This window comes from Mugil cephalus, chromosome 13 (genome assembly GCF_022458985.1).
Source record: "Mugil cephalus isolate CIBA_MC_2020 chromosome 13, CIBA_Mcephalus_1.1, whole genome shotgun sequence".
NCBI lineage: Eukaryota > Metazoa > Chordata > Actinopteri > Mugiliformes > Mugilidae > Mugil > Mugil cephalus.
The window spans coordinates 1,430,766-1,456,250 of NC_061782.1; the positions used below are offsets into that span (position 1 = coordinate 1,430,766).

The 25,485-nt window shown below is 43.9% G+C and overlaps 2 protein-coding genes and 1 long non-coding RNA gene across 3 annotated transcripts; all 3 read left to right on the forward strand.

Annotated features, from left to right (window-relative positions):
• Positions 1-830: 830 nt before the first annotated feature.
• Positions 831-10,002, forward strand: LOC125018629. The gene is made up of 3 exons (XR_007113976.1): positions 831-915; positions 9,746-9,829; positions 9,913-10,002. It is a non-coding gene; the product is annotated as an uncharacterized LOC125018629 (long non-coding RNA).
• Positions 10,003-10,241: 239 nt separating this feature from the next.
• Positions 10,242-13,883, forward strand: LOC125018618 (asialoglycoprotein receptor 2-like). The gene is made up of 4 exons (XM_047602649.1): positions 10,242-10,596; positions 10,687-10,850; positions 12,022-12,134; positions 12,215-13,883. Exons 1-4 carry the CDS (start codon positions 10,242-10,244, stop codon positions 12,342-12,344), a joined length of 762 nt encoding a protein of 253 aa, XP_047458605.1. The 3' UTR covers positions 12,345-13,883.
• Positions 13,884-23,260: 9,377 nt separating this feature from the next.
• Positions 23,261-25,283, forward strand: LOC125018592 (D(1)-like dopamine receptor). The gene has a single exon (XM_047602612.1). It carries the CDS (start codon positions 23,412-23,414, stop codon positions 24,924-24,926), a length of 1,515 nt encoding a protein of 504 aa, XP_047458568.1. The 5' UTR covers positions 23,261-23,411; the 3' UTR covers positions 24,927-25,283.
• The last annotated feature ends 202 nt before the right edge of the window (positions 25,284-25,485 follow it).

The following is a 25,485-nucleotide window of genomic DNA, read 5'->3' on the forward strand; positions in this document are numbered from 1 at the left end:
GTGGTGCAAAGTACAGTGCCATTAAACGAGAGTTTCCAAAAAAAAAAAAAAAAGCTAAGACAACGGGACAAGTTGGATTTTTTAAAAAAGATTGAAAACTCATGAGACTCAGCCTAGTTTTGTTGACCGAGAAGAGTTTTTCAATTCACTGAAACTAAATTTGAATGCTATAGCCTTTGATAATATTTTAGATGGACTGGAAAGCTCCAAGCATTTTGTCTCATAACCTTTCAATGCGTTTCCTGCTTTCACACCTGCGCCGCCGTTTCTTTTTGAAGTTTTTATTACAGAAATTGGAAAAGGGATTGAATTAGCTGTTACATAAAGATAATATTCACTCTTCTGCACAATTTCTCAATAGTTTATATTATGTCTTCCTGATTTCCATCTTCTTTCTGTTTTAGTCACAAATTATTGATAATTGATGCTGACATATCTGTGATTATACTGTCTCGCCACTATAATATTAGTAGATATATAAAACCAGATATATAGAAGCAAAAATGGAGAATACAGTGAATGCATGGTAGGACATACTCCACTGCCTAAATGACACTTACCAGAGTACATGCATGGATGATATTTCTAATCATGAATAAATGTTTTCTAATAGTTTTCGAGGAAAACACATTTAATCTTCACATAAACGGTTACCGAGTTGTGAAACACAGAGCACAGAACATACTTAATAAACTGCGATGAAACATGCTGTCACATTGCAGAACCTAGAAATTAACCGCTGCAACCTCAAAAGCAGAAGTACAGCTTGAAGATTTCAACTAAAGATTCAGCGTTTTCCTCGTTAGCTGCAGTCCTCATTTAAGACAGCTGGTGGATGGTCTGTTTTGTGCAGGATGAAGAGAGAATCCAGAGAACTTGGGTTTATTCGTAATCCCAATGTATATACATCTCCAGGTAAGATTTGAGGGCACCTAATTACTTGTAAGATTTACAGTCGCCTCCAAAGGTATTGGAACTAGGCAAACTCCCTTGTTTGTGTTGTTCACTGAAGACATTTGGGTTTAAGATCAAAAGATGAGTATGAGGCAAGAGTTCAGAATGTCAGCTTTTATTTCCTGGTATTTACATCTTGATGTGTTAAACAACTTAGGATATGGCACCGTTTGTATTACACCACAGCATTTTTAGGTGAGCAAAAGTAATGGAACAAATAATCTTAAAGTAAATAACATTTAATATTTGGTGGTATAACCCTTGATGCAGTGACGGCCTCCAGCCTGAGACCCATCGACACCAAACTGTTGCATTCTTCATGTGTGAACTATTCCAGGGTTTTTACTGCATCTTCTTTCAGTTCTTGTTTGTTTCGGGATGTTTCTCCCTCCAGTCTCCTCTTCAGGAGGTGAAATGCTGCTCAGTTTGGTTAAGGTAAGGTGACTGACTTGTCCAGTCTAAAACCTTCCACTTTGTTCCCTGATGAAGTCCTTTGTTTTGTTGGCAGTTTGCTTTGGGTCATTGTCCTGCTGCGTGATAAAATTCCTCCCCATTAGTTTGGATGCATTTCTCCATAAACTGACAAAATGATTCTGTTCACTTCAGAATTCATTCTGCTGTTACCATCATCAGTTACATCATCAGTAAATATTAATGAGCCTGTTCCATCACGCCCAGGCCATCACATGACCTCCACCAGGCTTCACAGATGAGCTCGTATGCTTCGGCTCATGAGTAGTTCCTTTCTTTCTCCACACTTTGGCCTTTCCATCACTTTGGTAGAGATTAATCTTGGTCTCATCAGTCCAGGAGATTGTGTTGCAGAACTTTTGCGGCTCATCTCTGGACTTTCAGTCTGTTCTTCTGATTCGTCCTACTTATGTGGTTTGCATCTTTTGGTGTGGCCTCTATGTTTCTGCTCTGAGTTTCCTCTAACAGTGGACTGTGATACCTTCACCCCTGCACTGTGGAGGTTGTTGGTTGTCAGGTTCAACAACCTAAACATTCATAAACATTGCACAAAGAAGAGAAAGACAAGAGTTCCTTTTTACTCGCGAGGAGAACGGACAGAGATACATTCAGTTACAATCTCCTACCGCTCTGAAGCGTACCTTGCCGTACCCTCTCGTTATTTCCTTAGGGAGGTCCCTGGTTGCAGCAGAAGTTGCAGCGCTAAAACTTCTCAAACGATACAAGCACTATCTTCCTGGTACATGTTTACTTGCTTCGACCTTGTCCTCGGGACTGTATGCTCTGTCTTCAGCCGATTTTCTGCGGCGAAGACGCACTTCCTGCATGTCACTGATTGCTCTGGGACGACTCAGCACAAATCGCGGCTCTGGGACGACTCAGCAGAAATCGTGTCCCCCTACTTCTCCTTCCTGCACAGCAACTCTACAGACATATACTGTTGCACATTGGCATACTTGGAGATTAATAGATAGATAAACACTCAGAGTAAATATGTACAATAATTCCAACATTTCCCTCCTGTTTATCACATATTTGCTCAAATTCTCAATTCGCTTCTGAACAGTCACTTCAGTTAGATTTTCAGCTGTAAGGTCATTTTTATGAGCACAAATACATTTACACTCAGAGGTACTTAACAGTCTGAGTCGTATTCAGCAGGCTCGGGGTACAGGTCAGGCAAGGAAAAGGTTGGCTCCTTTTCATTATCACTGTCCCTCTCATCACTCTGAGGATCGCTGCCGAGCAGGGGATGCATTTGCGCCATTTTGTTTTTCATGGGTGAGATAGCTGTGGTGATGAGACGGTCAAGCAAGGCACGCAGACAGCGCACGCAACAACATCCCCAAAAGGTTAGAATTGCAGCAAATACTGCTATGGAAACCAGAACAGAGGACACAAGAGCTCTATACTTCCCAAAGGCATCCATCCAGGAGTCCCACATCCAGAGTGTTCTTTCATCTTTCCGTTGAGTGTTCGGAGCCCCTCTATGGCCTTGGTGAGACTGCCATCAGCGGCAGTGTTATTAGGGATAAATGTGCAACACTGTTCACCAAACATAGCACAAACACCTCCCCTTTCGGCCAATAGCATGTCCAGGGCTATTCGATTCTGGAAAGCCATGAGGGAAGTTGCAGCCAGCTGATCGTGGACTGCCTCGAAACCACTCTGTGTCCAATTTCCCAGTTTTTGTATGTTGTAGTGGACGTAATCCTGCTGCTACCTGATCAGTCAATTTGTATTCGTCTGGAACACCACGTGGAATCCCGATGGCGTCAATGTATGTCGGATTGCCTGCTCCCTGCCAGGCTAGAGACCTTTTCTTATGTTGCCATTGTTGTGGCATAATGCTGGATAAGGTAGATTTGCCTCATCATCCGTTTCCCATTGATTTTTAAATTGAGGTAATCTGTACAGTCTTCCAAACAGCGTTTCATATGGCGTCAGACCTGAGGTGCATGTAATGTTGATATATATTTTCACTAAGTCCAAACATTGTGTCCATGGTCTACCTATCTCTTCAATACATTATTTCAGTCTATTTTTAATTGTTCCATTCATCCTTTCTACTAAACCAGCGCTTTGAGGGTGGTAAGCACAGTGGTTTTTCAGATCAATGTGGAACATTATACCAATCTTCTTCACAATTTGATTTACAAAATGAGTTACATTGTCACTGTATATTTTCTCAGGTATTCCATACCTGGGGATTATATCTTTACAGAGTGCTTTTGCCACGTCAGAGCATCTGGATGTTTAGTCGGTAAGAGCTCAATCCACTTTGAGAATGCATCTATTATGACTAGACAGTACTTTTTCCCTTCACTCTGGTTTAGTTGTATAAAATCCATATGGATGATTTGGAATGGATATTAAGGTGTAGGGAACCGTCCTCTACGAGGTCTCAGGTTTCCTTGTGAGTTGTGTCTAGCACACGTTAAGCATGCTCTACAAAAATGTTTTGAATAAGAGTTAAGTGGTATAACATTGATGTACCTGTCCTACCATCCCTCCTGTTGAGACATGCGTAGAACCATGGCTCAATATAGCCGCCCATTTATACATGTTTTTTGGTAGGATAGGTTTGTTGTCTGGTCATACATATACGTCAGATTGTAATGTTGCCCCATTCTTTATCCAGGTGTCTTTTTCAGACTGCGGGCTTTGTTGTTGCATGTCTTTTAAAGTAGTGTGATCCAGGGTTGTACTTTTTTCTACTGTTAAAATGCTGATCTGGCCTGTTGCTGCTGCCTTTGCTGTTTCATCTGCGAAGGCGTTTCCTAGAAAAACGGTATCTGTGCCAGACATATGCACCGCACACTTACATATAGCTAATGCTTTAGGTTATTGTACTGCTTGCAGTAAATCTGTTAAGAGTTCGGCATGTGTCACTGGCTTCCCCGTTGACGTAATCATGCCTCTGTTTTTCCAGTACTGCACAAAGGTATGAACTGTAGTATACGCATACTGGCTGTCAGTGTAGATTGTTACTTCTTTGTTTTTCATTATTTTACACGCTTCTGTTAATGCTACTACCTCTGCTGCTTGCGCTGAGTATTGTGAGGGCAGCTGTTCTGCTTTTAACATGTTTTTTTGGGTCACGACTGCATATCCTGTTAGGGTTTTTCTTAGTTCATTCTTTTTAGAAGAACCATCTACAAACAGCACCTCTCCTTTTTTCAGTGGCTGATCTCTCAGATCGGTTCTGCTTTTGGCCGTTTGTTCCGCTATCTCTTGACAATCGTGTTGCGTATGATAAATGTCTTGCTGGTGACAAGAATGTCATATTTTTTCGTAAGAGTAGTACAGAAACAGCATGTGGTACTTTCAGAATCAGAGGGTGGAACAACACTATATTGGCACTCATTTCTACTGCCAGAGAGGCTGCCATCACTGCTCTAACACAGTGAGGCAGTGCACATGCCACACTGTCTAACTTAGATGAGAAGTACGCTATAGGTTTCATTTTGTCTCCATGCTGTCGAGGCAATACTGAGGTCATAAAATGACCTTTGCAGCCTATCATTTGAACAAAAGTTTTGCTATAATTTGGCAACGCTAATGCTGTGCTGGACACTAAGACTTGTTTTATGTTGCAGAATGCTTCTTCAGCTTCTGTGGTCCAGCTCAGAGGGGAACTGTCATATTGACGGTTTCTTCATATTAATTTGTATTTGTTTTTTTACCTTCTTTATGTCTATCTGCTTTCTGATATTAGGCACCCAGTTTCATGTTTTGTAGGCTCAGACTGCATATCTGTTATTTTCTTGTTCTTCTTTTGAGGAAAACCATCTACATATAGCAACATCTTTATAGGGGTGTCCTCGACGGGTCTTCTTTTCCGTTTGTACCCATCAAGACACGTGTTATTTATGGAGACCCCAACAATAATGGGGGAGTCCACGTAGACCTCTATTGTGAGCTAGATTTGATCGTGCATAGACATATGCAAATCTTTGGCTCACAAGTGCATATTGTTGTAGGTAACAGAACACATGTGAAGCTCTATGGACTGTTATAACACAGTCAAGGAGTGCACACACTGTACCCTGAAAGAAAGTACCGTGTTCATGTTGTCTCCATGCTGTTCACATTGCATCCCACCAATTGAACCAAGGTTTGTATAATTGGAATGCTAATAGGGCTGGACACCTAATTGTTGCTCGAGAAGCCTCACCTTACCCCAGAACAATTTGAGTTTTTCATACATCTTGTCGTGCCACATTCTACATATTGCAGTTCTCAAATGCAGAGGTTTTGCAGCCATTGATCGTGGCTGTGCCGTTGTGGTCCCCATGTTGTCGACAAATCTGTGCACCATCTCTTACATGGAGGAAGTAGAGATCAGAGCTCTGGACACCTTTGCAGGTTCCACTCCCACCCACTGGTACAGATATGTGGACGACACCTGGGTTAAAATCAAGACAGAGGAGGGAATCCTTCACTAAACACATCAATGCAGTGGACAGCAACATCAAGTTCACTAGGGAGGACATCAGCAGGGACTGTCTGGCCTTTTTCGACTGTTTGGTATGTGTTGAAGAAGACCGAAGCCTCAACATAGAAGACTATAGGAAACCCACACACACAGACCAGCACTTGTTATTTGATTCACACCACCCTCTGGAACACAAACTAGGACTCATCAGAACCCTCCAGCACCGAGAACAGACTGTTCCCACTAGACAGGAGGGCAAGGATAAGGAGGGACAACAGATCAAACAAACCCTCAAAATATGTGGATATCCCAACTGGGCCTTTGTCAAAGGCTCAAAAAGATATCCCAGGAAGGACAGGGAAGAGGACCACAACAAAAGGAAGAACATCACCATCCCCTACATAGCTGGTGTATCAGAGAAACTGAGGAGAATTTTTGGTAAACACCGCATCCCAGTTTATTTAAAACCTGGAAACAGAAAAAGACAGAAACTGGTCCACCCCAAAGACAAAACACCTAGACAAAAACAGAGTAATGTAGTGTATGCTCTTCAGTGTAGTGAGGAATGTACAGACTTGTACATTGGGGACACATGGCCCAACACAGGAGAGCCAGCTCATCAGGGGACGACTCAGCAGTCCACCTCCACCTGAAGGACAAAGGACACTCCTTTGAGGACACCAACGTCAAAGTCCTGGCCAGAGAGGACAGATGGTTTGAGAGAGGAGTAAAGGAAGCCATCTATGTCAAAGTCGAAAACCTTCTCTAAACAGAGGAGGTGGACTGAGATTTAATTTACCAACTATTTATAATTCAGTTTTGACTTCTGTCCCCAAGAAGTTTCAACAACATTCACACATTGAGCCTCCAGACTCCTACTGACAATAGCCTCATTAGAGCTGTATTCATAGGGTAAGTTAGCCTAGGTACCCCCCCCCCCTCTTCCAGCACCACCCCCAGTAGGCCCTTTAGACCATAATTTGTCTGGAACATCTTTTAACAGCTGTTCCTCAGCCTCAGTTAACATGACCTATCATTGAGCTCTTTTGTTTTAATCGAGGTGTAAACCAGCCGGTACTTGGACTGGCCAGAATAAGGCTTTCTTTGTTAGACCTGTGCTACAGCTATACAATGTTTACTGATGTCTCTGCCCAATCAGTCACATTTTATCCCATCTGCACTATCTTGCTCAAATCCTTCCACTGTTGTTTTTTTTGCTTTGTATAGGGATATGTGGGGAGGGGTCCACATCCTATACAGCTTGGTGATTTCGTCAGGCAATGTCACTCCAGCTACTACTGCACTCTCCACATCTCCATACAGATAATTTATAGTAACCTTGGTAGGAGTGACTTTCTTTAGCTTATCTTCGTAATCTTCATCTGGGCCAGGTGTTGATTTGTACCAGAGAGTGATATGTAGGTCGCTCTCCGTCATCTGATCCTGTGGTTTTGGGATTGCATTTCTCCCTTCAGCCATTAAGGCGGATGCTGTATTATAGGGAGGTTTGTTAGGCACGTCGAGGGTGTAGTAGTAATGTGGCTGTCCTGTCCCTTGGAGTACAAAGAAATCTCCTTTCTTCAATTCAGTTTTTCTTTTTACCGCAATCTGTCCCTCAAGTGAAGGTATTAGTGCTAAGCCCAATAACAGCAAACCGTCTCGGCCTAGGAGGTTGACGGGACACTCTGGAAACATTAAGATTGACAATTGGCACGATTGTCCAGCTGGACCTGGGTCCCTAATCCATACTGGTTCTGTTTCTTCCACCTGAGTCAGTTTCCCACTTGCAGACCTTACAGTGACACATGCTCGACTGGGTCTAAAACCTGGTATTCACTCTCTGCAGGTAGTCCTGCATGCACCAGTGTCACACAGAAAGGTGACAGGTTTACCGTTCACATACAGAGTGACTTCTGGTTTGGCACTGTCCATTGAGAGCAAGTCCTGGAAGTTTAACAGGACTAAGTTCATGTCTTTATCTAGTTTGGTCTCTGTTTCTACCTTTTGTGTTAACCCTCGCTTCAACCCTTTCGAGTGGAGAGTTCTTGCCTTTGCATCCACAAGAGGCTCGCTACTCATAATCCTACTGTTTTGGTATGAGATAAAATACCTAGTGGTATTTTAATCTCCAATTGCACACACAATCACTCACCTTTTTAACACATAATTTAAGCGTACGTACTGCAGGACTCCGTCATCCTATCACTCATTCTGCGGAATTTAACTGCGCTAGAGGACTCCGCCGTCCTTTTTCGCGGAATTTCTCGGACTCCGCTGTCCTTCAGTACTTGCTAGTGCCTAGGTTTTCCAGGGTTTTTCTACGTGCAATGACCCTCAGTCATTTGCCACTTTTTAATTGAAATTCCACTCACCACTGTTGTCTCTCCCCTTCATGGACTACCGTCAGGCGTCGGATCCCAGCTGGCAGACTGATCTCCAGTCCCGGAAAGGGTCTGAGAAACTCTCTCTAACAGAGTTCTGCCGTGGCCACGGTCTTTCCTGGATTTCACCGCACCTGCTGAAATTGCACAAAGAAGAGAAAGACAAGAGTTCCTTTTTACTCACAAGGAGAACGGACAGAGATACGTTCAGTTACAATCTCCTACCGCTCTGAAGCGTACCTTGCCGTACCCTCTCTTTATTTCCTTAGGGAGGTCCCTGGTTGCAGCAGAAGTTGCAGTGCTAATGCGGAGGGGGAGCACATAGCTGCAACTTCTAAAATGATACAAGCGCTATCTTCTTGGTACATGTTTACTCGCTTTGACCTTGTCCTCAGGACTGTATGCTCCGTCTTCAGCCGTATTTCTGCGACGAAGACGCATATCACTGATTGCTCTGGGACGACTCAGCAGAAATCGCGGCTCTGGGATGACTCAGCAGAAATTGCGTCCCCCTACTTCTCCTTCCTGCAAAGCAACTCTACAGACATATACTGTTGCACATTGGCATACTAGGAGATTAATAGATACATAAACAGTCAGAGTAAATATGTTGAGATTAATATATACATAAGCACTCAGAGTAAATATGGGATAACTTATGTACAATCATTACAACATTGGTGATGTCACTTACTGATGTTTCGGGGTTTTTCTTCACAACTCTCACAGTATTTCTGTCATCAACTTTTTTCCTTGGCTGACCTGTTTGACGTCTGTTGCTCAGTTCACCAGTTGTTTCATTCTTATTCAGGACGTTCCACATTGTTGTGCTTGCTATACCCAATGTTTGTCCAATGGCTCTGACTGATTTTCCTTCTTTTCTCAGCTTGAAAATGGCTTGTTTTTCTCCCATAGACAGCCCTCTGGTCTTCATGTTAGGTTTCAACCCAGGCCAAAAAGCAGACCAGACATGCAGAGCTATTTAATGTTTGAACAATCAACCTTAAAGGCAACACCTGGTCAACAAGAAACACCTGTCAGTCACATGTTCCAATAGTTTTGCTCACTTGAAAAATGGCTGGGTTAAAAAAAAAAAAGGTGTTATGTCCCGAGTTGTTTAACACATCAAGATGTAAATACCAGGAAATAAAAGCCGACATTCTGAACTCTTGTCTCACACTCATGTTTTGATCTTAAACCCAAATGTCTTCAGTGAACAACAAAAACAAGGGAATTTGCCTTGCTGTTCCAATACTTTAGGAGGGGACTGTATTTTAGACTTATTCCTAAAAACTTATTCTTTGGAGGTGGATGATTTTCTTGTATCATGCTGAAGTTAAAGGAAAGGTTTTGTGTGTCCAACAGGGTTGGGGCTCAAATGTTTGCAAAAGTCAAACATTGCTTTATATTTTCCCCAAACTGTTTAAACCTGTTGGACCAAATAGATGCTCCAATCTATGTAGAACCTTGTTTCTATCTCAATGCATCTCTGCTCTTACAGAGGAAGTCACAGAAGAGGATGAATATGTAAATTATACAGTTCCTGCTGTTGGGACAGATCCTTCAGAGACCCACTGCAAATATGGTAGACAGCAGAGAAATTATTTACACGATTGACCGTTACATATCATCAGCAGCATTTTAAATCAAGTCTCGTTTCCCTCTCAGGTATGAAGGTTCCTGCTGTCGTCCAGCGTTTTTCACCAGTAGCCGTGTGTTGGGTGATACTGGTAATAATCCTGGCCCTCCGCATCCACTGTGAGTAAGACTAAACAGTCATAAAGGATAGTTCAAGAAGACAAATTCCAGCTGTTTTATTGTCAGTTCACATAATTCTGATTCCTTTAAAAGAAAACTAATTCCTACAGATCAACACTGTCCTGTTTCATTTGTTTTACATTCCAGTCACTTCGGTCATTGCTGGCAGGCTGGAGGCTGAGATGAAATTATCAGACATATTCGTGGAACATTGCAGTCAGCTAATCGACAAAAACAGTATGGATCTTCAGGCTAAGAGTGCTGAAATCCAGCAGCTCAAGGCAGAAAATGAGAAGATCAAGGCAGAAAATGAGAAGATCAAGGCAGAAAATGAGAATATAACAGTAGAAAATGAGAAGATCAAGGCTGAAAATGAGAATATAACAGCAGAAAATGAGAAGATCAAGGCAGAAAATGAGAAGATCAAGGCTGAAAATGAGAATATAACAGCAGAAAATGAGATGATCAAGGCTGAAAACCATCAGCTGAAGGGAACCTACCTGAATGCTACTGCAGACCCCAGAACATTCACTTCAGACCCAATGCACAACACATCAAGTTGGACTAGTGGTTACCTGAGTTACCACAGACAAAGTATGCTCTTTCTTCATCTCTAAGCATAATTCACTAATTCTGTGCCAGTACAGTAACCTGGTGCAATGGTTGATGTCTTATCACCTTCAGAGAGACAGAGTGAACCCTGCCAGACAGGGTGGCTCCACTTCCAGTCCAGGTGCTATACGGTCGGAGGCCGTGACTCTTCTGATCAGAGGAGCTGGGGAGGAGCTCGAGATGACTGCTGGGGGAGGGATGCAGACTTGGTTCTTATAGAAAGCTCTGAGGAGCAGGTAAGACCTAAGACCTGGAGCGTGAATGACAATACCTGTTTGGGATGTCTTGGTCAAATTTTTTTGCCCCTGCTATTCGCTACCAATCATTTAGCATCAACAGATCCAAGTTCAGATTTGGTCTTACATGTGATAGAGTTGGTCCCCCGTGGCTACATAAAGTCTTTCCCCATCTTTCTTGTCTTAGAGTCGTCTGGATTCAGTCAGAGTTAATATAGTGTGGAGAGGGGAGCTCATACCTTGAGTTCTCTATTCCAGAAATGTTCTGGTCCTCCAACGCTGCCATAAACTCCCTAACCCTCTCTGGAAGACTAGTCTCCAGGAAACTTTTCTCTTCTTTTAAACTCCCTACGTTCAGTGTTTGTTGTTATTTGGCTGCAGCTCCAAACATGAATTCTGTTTAGTGGTTTTATTGTAACTGTTGAATCAAGGTTTTGAATTTTTGAATGTTTATTGAATGATGATCTCTAACTTTTTTTTTCTTCTTCTGGGATTGTCAATGCTAGCAGAAGAAGTTTTTTATGGCAGGCCTAGAATAAATAACTACACAAGATCGGCTTTGGCTCTAAAGTCCAATCCGATCATTTAAACAAAGGCCTGGATCATCCGAGTGGCACATTCCCTAACACCTGCAAAATACATAACCCTGACAAACCTACTCCACATACACATTTATTCAGATCATCGAAGCCCATTGTTTCACGCTACAGAACGACGTACCTGCAAACATTATATTGCTGCTTGCACTTGGATGTGTAGGAACTGGTGGTTAAATGGTAGGAAGTAGTGCTTTGCAACAATGACATCTATATTTTTGCCCTGAATACACATGCTGAGTAGGATGCTTAAGGTTTCACCTGATTTGACATAGTGCAAATGCTTAAAGAATGAAAACATGCACACTTTGTCCAAAAATGGTGCCTTTTTATTTGTAAGGCATTTTGTGGCGTGCAACAGAATATTATTTTAAATTATATAAATATAAATAAGACTAAAAAATAAATTAACAAATCCACAACAAGCTGTAAAGACAAAGCAACAAATGGAGCAGATTTCAAAAAACGTGCTGCTGGACTCTTGACCTTTCCTACATGCAAGTCACACCAGAACAACAACGTTTTCATTTTTTTGTGTGTGTCTGTCCTCTCTCAACTCTTCCTGTGATTATCAGGACTTCATCTTCAACAGCAGCCTGGTTGGATCAGGAGCCGGTGACCGCTGGATCGGCCTCACATTTGAAGGTGGAGCCTGGAAGTGGCTGAACGGGAGTGATCTGACTGAGAAGTACGAGATACTTTCCTAAACGTTATGAATTTATTCATGAACCCATTTGTCATAACTGAACCGTCCTGTTCTTCTTTCAGCTACTGGACACAACCCCCGGCAGACGGACACCGCTGTGTGGTTTCTGATGGCCAGAGCGGAGGATGGAAAGCTGTCAGCTGTGACGAAAAAAATGAGTGGATCTGCGAGAAGAACGCACTGCCTGGTTAAAAACTGATTCTAGTGGCTGATCGATTCCTTGTAAGATAACAGAAACAGGCTTTCAAATATTGAGTTTAAAGGTCCCATATTATACATTTTTTGAACAACTTCATACAGGTGTCAGAGGTCCAACATCACTGTTTTCAGAGTGTAATTCCCCCAAATTCAGCCTTGGTCCTAAACTTCAAACAGTCAAAGATTTGCTCTAGTGAGCTCCACCGAGAACAGGCTGCTTCTGTGTCTGTACCTTTAAATGTTAATGAGGTGCGTCTGGCCACGCCTACTCCACGCCCTTCTCGGGGAGAGGATACCATGCCCTAGCACTATGAACTAGAATGTGACTCAGAAGAAGAGGTTCCTGAAGAAGATCGGTTTCTGCAGCAGGACGTTTCTGAATGGTTAATTAAAAATATTCGTGTGTTGTGACAGCTACTACCATCTAGCTAACGCTAGCTTCCTTTAACTGTAAGGGTAATTGTTGTGGTAAGAACGAACCATACATTTTCTTAGTTTTTAAATTCACACATGCAAAATATTTGGGAAGTTTTGTTGATACATTTCCAGCAAAAGTAAAATGGACCCACTGGGTCTTCAGAGTAAAAATAGACTTCTGTGCTGGTCAGTGCAGCCAGCAACAGAGCAATGGCCGCGCTTTACTCGTACCGTTGCTACATGTGTTTGCGAGGAGAAAAAATGGCGCTCTCTTGGTAATTTTAAAGGGCGGGCTCATCTATCCAGTGGGCGGGTCAGTGGTGGAGGGAGTGGTTATTGCCCTTAGAGTTTTTCACTTCCGGAAGTTAATACACATTTCTCAGTGCGTTTACATGCAGAGCTTAATCGAGCTATGATCGAAATTTGACTTTCTGAATACAGTCCTTGTCCCAGTTTACATGCAGCAGAAAAAACTGAATAACTGTTCTCTTCTATATGTCTTTCCAGCGGGTTAATACCACGTTAATACGGCTTGCTTTCCGGTTGACCTATTACGTGATATAATAAACAAGAGTTGTTCATGTGCCAGACCAGCGTTTCAAACAACAACCAGACGGATTATGCTAATTTTTTATCTCCTATATAATGTTTGCGGTACTTATGGTGCAGATAAGATGGAGTTATCCCTCAGACGGTTCTTCTACTGGCTCTGTTTATCTTCTTCTTCTTCTGTGATCGATTTTCTTGGATGTTTTTGTCCTTGGTCACACGCCAGCGCAGCGGTTGTGGAGCATGTGCACACGTATTATCCGATTGAAAAGTGCAATTCACTGTATACATGGCGGAGAAAATCCTCTTTTTTTTCACATGCATGTAAATGCACTGTTAGAAAAGCTTTATGAAGTGAATTTTGTATAATATGGGACCTTTAAATACAAACATATATGTGAATGGTCTGTAATACAATTTAAAATGCTACCGTCGCTTGTAACACCTCCCTTTAACACTTTCATACGTGACTGATATTTTCATTAGGCTGTGGATGTTCTATGTGCTGTAGAACTGTCTCTTGTGTTTCCTGGGCTTGTTCAAATAAATATCCACTGCTCGTTGTCATCTCCTTTTAAATATCTGTGGGTGAACGTTTGAGCTGAGTCACGAACAGTGCAGTTGTTATCTTGCGTCGTCTTCGGTTTGGTTTGCGTGTTTGAACTTGGCGCACCCTGTGTTGTGTCGTAGATGAATCCACCGATCAAAGAGGTTTAATGTCGGCCTTCAACCGCATGTTGAAGAGCAACAACAAAGTAGCACGGTCGACTTCTTATCCTTCACTTCAAGCTCATATACAAACAAACAGAACGAGATAATAGACGCTTTAAAGGCATTGTGGAGTTTAAGGGTGGATTGCATGCCTTTATAACGACGTGTGTGCAAATGTGTTAATAAAGGGAATTTATTGTGTTGCAGGATCAGTCGGTGTGTAGCGGAGGCAGTCAGAGTCATGTGTTTCAGAGAAAATCTTTTACAAAACACAGTGCGGGTCACTCTGGGGTCCACGGCCGAGTCAAACGGGCCGCGGCCACATTCCTGTACAGAGGTTTGTGTTGATACATGCATGGCAGCGCTGCGCGGCTGTCTGGACTCCCGGCCTGCGAATCCAAACACGGAGGGGTCAGGACCTCGCCGTATTTGTTTAACGGCGAGATAGGTGTCACCGCGGCGGGGTTTACAGCGAAGCAGCGCCAGGCATAACTGGCTCCGGAATGACAACAAACACAGCCGCCGTGTTGTTGTGGCTAATTTGCTGGTGTTTCCTCAAAGCTGGGGCTTAGCTGACAACACAGGCCGTTTAACTCGATCAGTGTTCCGCTTTTTTTATCCGTTTTATTTTTCACATAACGCGTTGTTGTGGTTGTTGCCTTCGCCGTGCCCTCGGTCCCGAGAACCCAGAAGCCAGACCCCGCCGAGGCCCGGCTTTGCCCCAGTTCTGTTTTAATGATCGGATTTAAATTGTCATGATTGGCTGGAATGTTTCGAACTTACCACCAATTAATTTCAATCAGTTTCTGTTATCTTGTCGGAATCAATATGAACACAAATGAAATAAAACTAGTTCAAGTCAGCCTATTATAACTGAAATGTTAATATTACACCGACCTGCCACAACATTATGACCACTGACAGGAGAAGTCTTGTGACAATCCAGCGTTCTGCTGGGAAACTTCTGGCATGGCCTGGCATTTATTCATGTGGATGTCACTTAGGGGACTTAGGGTGAACACACTCCAGAGGATCTGAGCTGTCTTTATTTCCAGTTGTTGTTCCTACACAAACTCATCTTGACAAAGACAAAAGTTCTGCCGCTGTTCTGGCTAGTGTCTTGAGAGTCGAGCATGTCTCGTATCTAACCACTCCACACTCACAGCTGCTTTAACCTGATTGGTTGAAGGAGTCAAACCAGAGATTCTCTTTTCGTCTGACCTGTTCTTCACCTACATGAATATGAGCTTTTTCTTTTTTTTTTTTTTCCACAGTGTATCCGTCTGTCCCCGCTGTAAAAGCAGAACGGGCTGTCTGTGTGTCTTTGTGCCAGTGTTGTTGCTGAGTGCAGTGACCTGGGGTTACACTCTCTCTGTTCCCGTTAGGGTAAATATCCCTCTATTAGCAACAAGTGGTCTGAAAGCTCTGATCCTCTCAGAGCTGCTGGAAGCTTTTAGAGAGAGAGAGCACCCTCATAGCTCAGAGGTATAGCTAACTCACAGGGTTTTAGATCTAGTTTGGTCCAGAGCAGAAGCACCAAGTTTCTACTCCGCGTCACGTTGATTCCTTCTGCTGAATAAACTACTGTTTTACCTCAAACTGATTTTATTTGACAAGGATCTGGTGAGAAAATGCCAAAAAATACAACCTCAAGACTTTATGATAAGTTTGACCTGATAATCCTGCTGCTGTCCGTTGAAAGCTAATTCAGATCTTCCATTAACGTCCTCCTGGTGGATGGGGACGCACCTGGTCCATCTCTAAGTCCCCGTGTTCACACCTGGGATTAATTAATTAAAATGTGTTTCTACATGTGTCCCCAAGAAAACAGCGCTGATTTCAGAGTTTACTGCACTTTTACCAGATACACACTCACCAGTACAAAGTAAAACTCAACAGGTTACATATCACAACAATGACTCTTATCATTCTTCTGAGCATTAAAAGGGACAATGTTCCTGACCTGTAGTATCCAGATATATCAAACAACCTCACTAACCTTCCTTCGTCCTACTCCGCAGTCCCTTAAAGCTGTGGTTCCTTGGAAAGAGAAAAAGGAGGAGAAAAAATAAGTTTGTTATTTTGGAAGGAGTCATTTCTCAGTTTGACAGCTCAGAGCTCATTTTTTCCCAAGTTGTCTTGAATGCAGCATGAGATGCAGCCCTAACCCTGACCACATTTCCCAAGACCCACCCTACCTCTGATTGGCTGTTAGTTTGGAGGGAAAGCTGTGTTACTCTCATTCCGTTGGTATATGAACTCAACTGACTACTTGAACCTGACAATATCCCACGCATCAACTTTTTTGCTATCAAACGCCACACGCCAAAGATCCTGCACGGTGCCAGAATACTTCAGATCCTGGATATTGTAGATGTAGGGAAACACAGCCGATAGTGGTCAAAAACTGGTGAAACAGGTGAAAACTGATAGTGAGCTCAGATCAGATAAGTTTTGCCCCCCCCAGGGTGGGCGCCATTGACTTAAAGCATTCAAGAGTCTGGGGGGATCCAAATGGACACAGTCAGGCTCCTCTTCATCACATCAGCATCATGTAACGAGCTAATCACTGAGCTAAATGGCCTCTGTCATATGCCAACATTTAGTGACGGTCACGCAGTTTAAATGGATGTCTAAATGCACCACAACATACACCAAATTATTCTTTTATTTGTATTTTTTACACAAGTAACGTAATCACAACAACGAGTAACTGTTAAATCCTGAATTTCTTTCTCATTGGTTCCTGCCAATGTGACGGCGTTGTTATTAACGGTGCAGGGTGAATCTTTTCCATAAATTAGGCCCTTAGTGGGTTTTTAATCTGACTCTGGGGAGAGTTAAAAGGCCCAAGACCGTTAAGACGTTCAAAAACTAATAAAAGAAACTTAAAACCCTGAAACGCACGGGGAGCCAATGCAGTGATTTTAAAAATGGTGTATTGTGCGCCTGCCTCAGAGTTTACAGACTCTACTGACCACATGGTGGCGCTGCTGCTAAGTGACACACACAGACTGAGATCAGATCTCCGGTTCTGGCTGGGGACGCATGTGGAGACGCATTTTAATTCATTAAGACCAGGTGTGAAGCACTGGGACTTCAGCGTGGTCGGTTGTGACTAGACCACCTGGGTCTGTGTTTTCCTTGGTGACCCTGCCGTGTGTTTGCTGTCAAGCAGCAGGATTTACGACCGGAGCTCTCTCTCCATCTGTCTTTTTCTCTCTGTGGGAATGACAGGCGAGACCAAAGTGTCCAAACACCATTACAAGTAAAAGTCAAACTATTCCTTAATAGTCTAAAACGTCAGGAGGGAGACACAAAATCCCCCCGTTGAGCTAAAAATATCCCGACGGTCAACACGACTTTTTGAAGCTCAGAGCCGACGGACCGATAAAAAACTATTAACTCCCAAACGCACGAACCCTGAAAACGAGGATAAGATCTAAAACAAGCAAGACTGCCACGATAAAACGTTCAACAACCTCTCACACACTTGTTCTCCAGGGTCATTATTCATTATTCCTTCACGGTTCAGCAGTCGGCCAGCAGCTCGGCTTTTCTTTTCCTTCTTCTGCCTTCACTTTGCACCAGTTTCATTTACTCAAGGTTTTACAGTTAGTCCTGCACCCTGAAAGCTCTGTGAGTGGACTGAATGTGAAATATAAGAGATGACGTGATTAAAATTCTTCTCGTCATCAAATCTTTGTCTTATGGCCTCACCGTCTTCACCCCTGCACAAAGTACTGAATATTCATATGTTGTTTAATTTGTATGAATCTCTCTCTACTTCAATCTAATCATTAGCAGCTCTTCTGATTTCCATGAAAGTTTTTCCCCATTAGTTCTTCTAATGTTCCACTCATCATCTATTTATCAGAACAAACTTTCATATCGTCTTGTAGTTGTTTGACCAAAGAAATGTGCACATCTAATGACGTCTTAGTTTATCACTTCTTAGTTTATTAGTAGCTGAACCTAGGATGGTGAACATGCATTAAACTCAACCACTTTACCAACACTATGTTACTGGGGGCATGTTAGACAGCTCTGTGTGGTAGCTCAATGACCCTCCTCATCAACATCTGAGCCGAGCCCAGCTGGTTAAAGAGGGTGGGGCAGTGTGAACACATGTTACCCATGGACCAATTCATTCATTCATTCATTATGTATAACCACTTGTCCTCTGGAGAGTCTCAGGTGCACTGGAGCACTCACAGTCACCAATGAACATAAGGAGCCAAATGTCTTTGGAGGGTGGAGGAAGCTGGAGAACCTGGACAGAACCTGGGAGAACCCACACAGACACAGGGAGAACATGCAAACTCACCAAGGAACTTAATCGCAAATGTAGATGTGAAAATACCCTCAGTTAAAGTGGTAGAAAGTGTTGCTCAATACACAGTTTACATGCACGTGAAAATAAATGAATTATTGTCTTAATCTGACTCTAACTGGACAATTTAAGCAGATGTAAACATGTTACTCAGACTAATACTGGATGAGATTGGAAATCGATTTTCTCCTGCATGTGTACGTCTTAACTGGATTTTAACTAGACAACGAATGTGTGCATGCTCCACCACCACTGCTGTGCTGGTGTTTGACCCCGCACCAAAAACCTCCAAGAGAGCCAGTCACAGAAGAAGAAGGTAAACCTGAGGGATAGCGCCATCTACCTGCACCATAAGTAATAGGTCAACCGGAAAGGGGGCCGTATTAACCCACTGAAAAGACACATATCGCCCCCAGTGTAGAGGAGGAGGACATGTTCCCATTAGTTATTGTATGTAAACTGGGACAAGGACCTCATTCAGAAAGTCGAATGTTGAGCATGGCTCAATTAAGCTCTGCATGTAAACCTGGGCCAAGTGTGACAAAAGTTTAAATATATTCACGTCACTTTTCATTTAATTTCACTTGCAGAGGTAAAACATTGGCTCCAACACATTTCAACTTCCAAACCAGCTTTTTTCCCATGAAGGTCAGAGGTCAGCCTAACTGAAATCAGTTTACGGCGTGTTGTTGATGTAAAATCAAAACAGGAGTTGACACATTTCCTTAGTAGTTTACACAGAATCAGTTTCTCTTTTGCTTCTTTTTAATTATCCAGACGAGCTCTCACGTGAGCCGCGCCCTCCGGCCTCAGCGCTGTGTTTATGTTAGACTCCTGCAGACGCTCACCTTCAGAAGAAGCTGCAACCGCCGAGTTCGCTGCACGACCCTGTGGGTTCACGCAAGTTCAGCTGTGCCACATATACAGCAGGCATGCACGCACATCTACGGTGCAGCATGTACAAGCTGGTTGGGAGGAGGCGGCGGAACGTTTCTGAAGAGTTGATGTAGTTAAAATAACAACAGAGCAAATTGGAGAACGGCTGTTTGTTCTTGGATATTAAACCGTCTACGGACAAAAAAGGAAATTCACACGTACACAAAAACAAAGACGACGCATGCAGAGTTACACAAACATCCCACACGCACTCAGTGAGCAGCCGCCTCCGCCTTTCAACGGTCGAACCAAAACAGTGATTAGAGTTTCAACTCTTCACCCCACCAACGAACAGCCGCCAGATCTGCCACCGGGCGTAATTACAGGTGAGGAGGAGACGGGCGTCGGTCCAGCACCGTCAGCCAGCCTGCGTCAGAGATGACTCTGCCTTAACCTCGAAGCCAACGTGCACGCAAACACACACACATGCACACATTCAACGAGCACGTCTAAAAACAAAGTGTACAGTAGCAACCGCAGAGCATTAAAGATGTGAAAACATCTCTGGAGGAGTTCGTGCAGAGATGCATTCAGACAAACACACTGACACACGGCGTAACCTCAACATCAGACACTTAGCCGAGGAATGGGAGGGTCACATGCTTTGCCCCAACCCTCAAGACCTGAGGACAACCTCGACTGTCAGGGGCTAAAAGTCTTTCTTGGCGTACAAACACTTAATGGTGTTTAAGGACGACCCAGCACGACAGCCACAGTGTAAAAAGTGATCAGTGAGTCTCTGCAGCTGAAAGATGGTGCTGGTGTCTTCCGTGGCTTAGGAGTCGTTACTTCAGTCCTCTCCAGCCACCTCCTCAGGTGTGACTGATTAAGACAATTAAACCAGCCACTGGTCAGACTAAACATCTGAAGAAAGACACAATCCAACAAAAAGTTGATTCGATTGCTTGAGATCCGGGTCTGGATCTAATCACCAATCAGGGGCGTCAAATAGGAAAGTTTTGACCTGAAGGTACAAATGCTAGAAAAGGCCTTGTAAAATGGTTTTACAGGGGCAGCAAAATTAACAATAATATAAGGAAAATGGACAGGTTTTGAAGCTCATTGTGGTTTCTTTGGGCCAGTGTTTGTCACATAGGTGCATCACACCTTTAATTCTGCAAAATATAAAGCCTAAATATAATTCTCAGAGGGAAAAGGTTTTTGTAGTAGGCTATTAATGTGTTTATTTCTTCTGTGATTGACTCATGCTTCATTGAAGCATCTAGTGGACAGCGGAGGAACTGCAGTCTTTGGCCTTACTGTTCAAACCTGGAGGCCGGACCAACTTCCCTGTCTCTAAATATTTTGTGGAGCAAAGAGAATGTCTTGATTCCTTAATGTCACCACGCAGGACTATCCAGTGTATGGTGAACTATACTGCAAAAAAAGAATTTCAAGAAATCCTTGTAGCAAAGAAACACATCTTATATTTTGTTCAGAGACAAGAACTTTGTGCTTATTTTAGGTATTTTTGTCAAACAGAAAGAAGCTTAACCCACTGGCAGGTTTTTTTTTTCTTAATACAAGATGATTTGATTGAATATAAGAATATTTTGCTTCTTCTAATGATGCTGTTTTTGCAGTGTAGTCACCCTACAGTCCCTCACAAGTTTTGATCCATTTGCAATGTTTCTTTTCTATATCAGTAAAAACACACTTCATAATAAATCCCAGACTCACATTATGATGAGAACCGAGACCAGAACGACATCCTCCCAGTCGTTTCCATGGATGCAAGGATACAATTACTCTGGTTTGTTCAATATTAACAGGTTCAACATTTGTCTGATTAACTGATCACATGAACTTTGTCAGCTGCAGGTTGTGTTCAGCTGATTTATCAAAGACTGGAAACACTGACATGGAATCTGCAGCATTGGTGAGAACATACAGAAATAGACTATTCGTTTAATCGTAACATTTAACTCCTCTCAGCTCAGCACAAGTTATCAGATTTACTCACAGCTGCTGAACCTCTGACAGTCCTTGACATCTCATGAAGCCTTTATATACAGACCAGGCTGAAACGTGTCTTCTGTGGTGCAACCTGGACACGCCGGTCTATCAAGACACCAGTAGACAGCTGGCGCCATCTTGTGGTTATTGCATCATTCCTGTCCCTTCACCCAGTTTCACCCTTGAGCTGCACTTATTCCGTATTCTGAACACTGAATCTGCACTGGAGTCAAAATAACTGTTTAGTTCACTTCATTAAATCTCTCATCACAGACGATCAGACAAAGAGGAAAACTTCTCCCACCTTTATATTCAGCAGACGTGAACTAGGGTGATACGTTGGTGCTTTCAGAGTTCTACTAGAACAGAAATGAATCCAGGGTCAGAATCTGATGTGTGAACCTGACAGAAGCTGAGAGAGTTCAACACGCTACAGCTCAGTAACACACAATCAAATGCACCAAACACAAAGGAAGGAAACGCGTCGCAATAAGCGATGAACCTGCAGATTCTTCATCATGTCATCCATATATAGCAGGTGCAGTGCATGGTGAGGTGACTGATGCAGGATCATGGAGCCACATGAAGACCATGTAGAATACAACGGAGTGTGCATAAAGTTTGTGTGCAAACGTATGCAGATGATAAAAAACAATGCAAACAATACGAACTGATGAAAAGCTGTATAAAAAAACATTAAACAGAACAGAGAGAAGCACCGACGAATAATCAAGGTGGTTGGAATTGTGGCGAGAGGTCAATCCAACAACGCCACCGTGGGAATTTCACCCAGGGATTATTAATTATAAACCAGTTGTTATGAGGCAAATAGGACGAAGACAAGGTTCCATCCATAAAACAAGGTGTTATTGATACAAAATATTCAGAACTGTCACACACATCCATTAAAAGCTGGTTCAGAGCTGAGTTTACTGGTGGAGAGGAGGGCTAGGAAGAGGACGCATCCCACAGAAGGGTCACCCACACATGGGTACATGAAGCAAACATGTGACCATCAGCCATGGATGTTAAAATAAATACACCGATCAGACGAAACATTATGACCACTTCCCTTGTGGTGGCTCATCAGAGGTTGGACATGAGCCTCCTGAGGGGGTTGAATGTTGTCAGTTGGGGGGGGTCTTTGAGGGGAGGGGCCTCTGATACTTGATCAGTTTGGGATCATGTAGCATTTGCTAATATTCACACCAATGAAGGCCATGGTTTCCCAGCAGAACACTGGATAATGATATTCACTTCTCCTGTAAGTGGTCATAATGTTGTGGCTGATCGGTATATATACCTGTAGATGTACCGGGGTTCATTAAACAGTTTTTTTTTTTAAATAAAGTATGTATCTATTAAAAGATTGTGGATGCAAAGAGAAAACGGAGATGGTTAATGAGAAAGTAAATGTGTCTTTCTTTGTAATCATCTTTGCTATTTTTGTTCATTTATCTTAACATTCGTTGCTAAATGAGACAATACTGCGCTGCTGCACTGACTAAAGAAGTATCTGAGGAGGATATTAGGAGCTTATTATTTATCTCTCCCTTTGGTTTGTCGCTTATTTCTCACCAAAGAAACATTTTTACACACATAACAACCACATAAGTTGTTAAACCGCTTTTCCTCCGACATAAATCAACGTGATGCTGAGAACTGAGACGGGAACGGATGCCAGTAATCTATTACCTGGGTTGAAGAGGTGACGAGCTCCGCGGCGGTTTCCACCTGACTGAGTCTGAGTGTGAGCGCACCGCGCTGGAAGCGGGGGAGTCCTCCGAGTCACACCGGGACAAAAGACCGGGACAGACACCTTCACCCCCCTCCGTGGAGACACCGAGCCTCGGAAGGATTTATTTACGGGCTGCTGTTGATGTTGTATTATTTTTCCTTCTATCGTTTCAGTTTTTGGTGATTTTTACGCGGAAACCCTTTTTTTTTTTCTGTTTTGCGCATCGGGATAAGGATCCCGGGGGGAAAAAACACGCACCCTAGAGGATGAAACTGAATTTTTTTCTCATTTCCCTTTTGTAATTTTACTCTTGACTGAGAGATCGGAGGACGGTTTGTGTGTCGGGATGAGCTGAAAAGGTGAGAAGCGGTTTTACGTGTGGATATTAACGCTCTTAGTCGCCGTGGATCCGTGGGAAGTGATGGAAAACTACACGTGGAGTAATTTCACCCAGGTTCTGTCGGAGCTGGACGGGACGGGAGGCGAGGAGGGAGAGGACGACGAGAGGGAGGAAGGGGGCGCGGGTGGTGGAGGGAGAGGAGGAGGACTGCGCGTCCTCCTGGCCTGCGTCCTCTTCCTGCTCATCGTGTCCACGCTGCTCGGGAACACGCTGGTGTGCGCCGCCGTCATCAAGTTCCGGCACCTGCGCTCCAAAGTCACCAACTTCTTTGTCATCTCCCTGGCCGTGTCTGACCTGTTCGTGGCGGTGCTGGTGATGCCCTGGGAGGCCATCACAGAGGTCACAGACACGTGGCTGTTTGGAGGCTTTTGCGATGTGTGGATCGCCTTTGACATCATGTGCTCCACGGCCTCCATCCTCAACCTGTGCATCATCAGCGTGGACCGCTACTGGGCCATCGCCAGCCCCTTCAAGTATGAGCGGAAGATGACCCACAGGGTGGCGTTTGTCATGATCGGAGTGGCCTGGACGCTGTCCATTCTCATCTCCTTCATCCCAATGCAGCTGAACTGGCACCGGGCCGGGGAGGAAGAGGAGGAGGAGGAGGAGCAGGAGGTGGTGATGGAGGAGCTGGTGGCAGCGATGGCCGCCGGTGGCAGGAACTTCACCAACTCCAGCGAAGTCGTCGCCAAAAGCTGCGTCGCCAACCTGAACAAGACCTACGCCATCTCCTCCTCCTTCATCAGCTTCTACATCCCGGTGGTGATCATGATCGCAACCTACACCCGCATCTACCGGATTGCCCAGACCCAAATCCGTCGGATCATGTCTCTGGAACGGGCAGCGGAGCAGGCCCAGAACCAGGGCCACGGCCTGAACAGGAACCAGCAGCAGCAGCAGCAGCAGCATCACAGGCCCAACGACGAGGCCTCTCTGAAGTCATCGTTCAAGAAGGAAACCAAAGTCCTGAAGACACTTTCCATCATCATGGGGGTGTTTGTCTTTTGCTGGCTGCCATTTTTCATCCTCAACTGCACCGTCCCGTTCTGCGACCCTCCATGCGTCAGCGACACCACCTTCACTGTCTTCGTCTGGTTCGGTTGGGCCAACTCCTCCCTCAACCCAGTCATTTACGCGTTCAACGCAGACTTCCGTCGGGCATTTGCCACCATCTTGGGCTGCAACCGGATCTGCTCCAACAACGCGGTGGAAGCCGTGAACATCAGCAACGAGCTCGTTTCTTACCACCACGACACGACGCTCCACAAGGAGGCGCTGGTCCCGGCTCAGCCACAGCAGCACCCCGGCGCCATTCACGGCAGGTCCGACCACCTGGAGGACGTGAGCGCGCAGTTTGACGAGGAGTCCATCGTCTCCAACGGTTCCCACAGCCACAGCCGGCTGCTGCTGCTTCCTGCCGCCGCCCGGTTCGAGGACAACCGCGAGATTTCTTTGGAGACAATCACACCTTTCACATCAGCAGCTGCACTGGAGACTGATACTCTCATACCAGGACAAGTCCACCAGGAAGAATAAGACCAAACTCAGAGCCGGCGACAGCCATGATGATAGAGGAAGTTAGGCTGGGGTTCTTTCAAAATAACAGCTCATTAAATTCATAATTTTTACCACTGATGAAGGACTTTACTGAGGGAATTTACAATAAGCCGACAGGTCTTAAGTTCTGGACGAAGACAAAATACAAAAGAGGAACTGAACTGTACAGCTTCACATGACATCCCATCTCAAGTTCTTTTATTTGTGTGACTGTCGGATTGTTTACTTTGAATTGTGTCTGAATTAATTCACCTAACTGTCACAGCCACTTATTTATTTCAGTTTCTGCACAGTATGTAAATGTAAAATCTGCTCTTTTCATAAAAAGCTGAGCACAGTAAACCAGGGTGAAGTGTAATATTTGAACGAGACACATCGCATGTTTCCGGCTCTGCTTCCTCTGAAGGACGAGTCGAGCTGTTTGAGTTACCCAGCTCTTCAGCTGTGTTAAATAAAACCAAGGGTTTCTTTGGACTGAGCAGAATCAAAAATGTCCAACAGGTGAATTCAGACAAAGATCAGATCAGGAATTTTTTAT

What these genes read in the sequence shown, in the direction of transcription:
- LOC125018592 (XM_047602612.1), top strand. Translation starts at nt 23,412, where the DNA reads ATGGAAAACTACACGTGGAGTAATTTCACCCAGGTTCTGTCGGAGCTG.
- LOC125018618 (XM_047602649.1), top strand. Translation starts at nt 10,242, where the DNA reads ATGGATCTTCAGGCTAAGAGTGCTGAAATCCAGCAGCTCAAGGCAGAA. An exon ending in CCTGAGTTACCACAGACAAA is followed by an intron (nt 10,597 to 10,686) that starts GTATGCTCTTTC and finishes TATCACCTTCAG; the next exon opens with AGAGACAGAGTGAACCCTGC. An exon ending in GGGAGTGATCTGACTGAGAA is followed by an intron (nt 12,135 to 12,214) that starts GTACGAGATACT and finishes TTCTTCTTTCAG; the next exon opens with CTACTGGACACAACCCCCGG.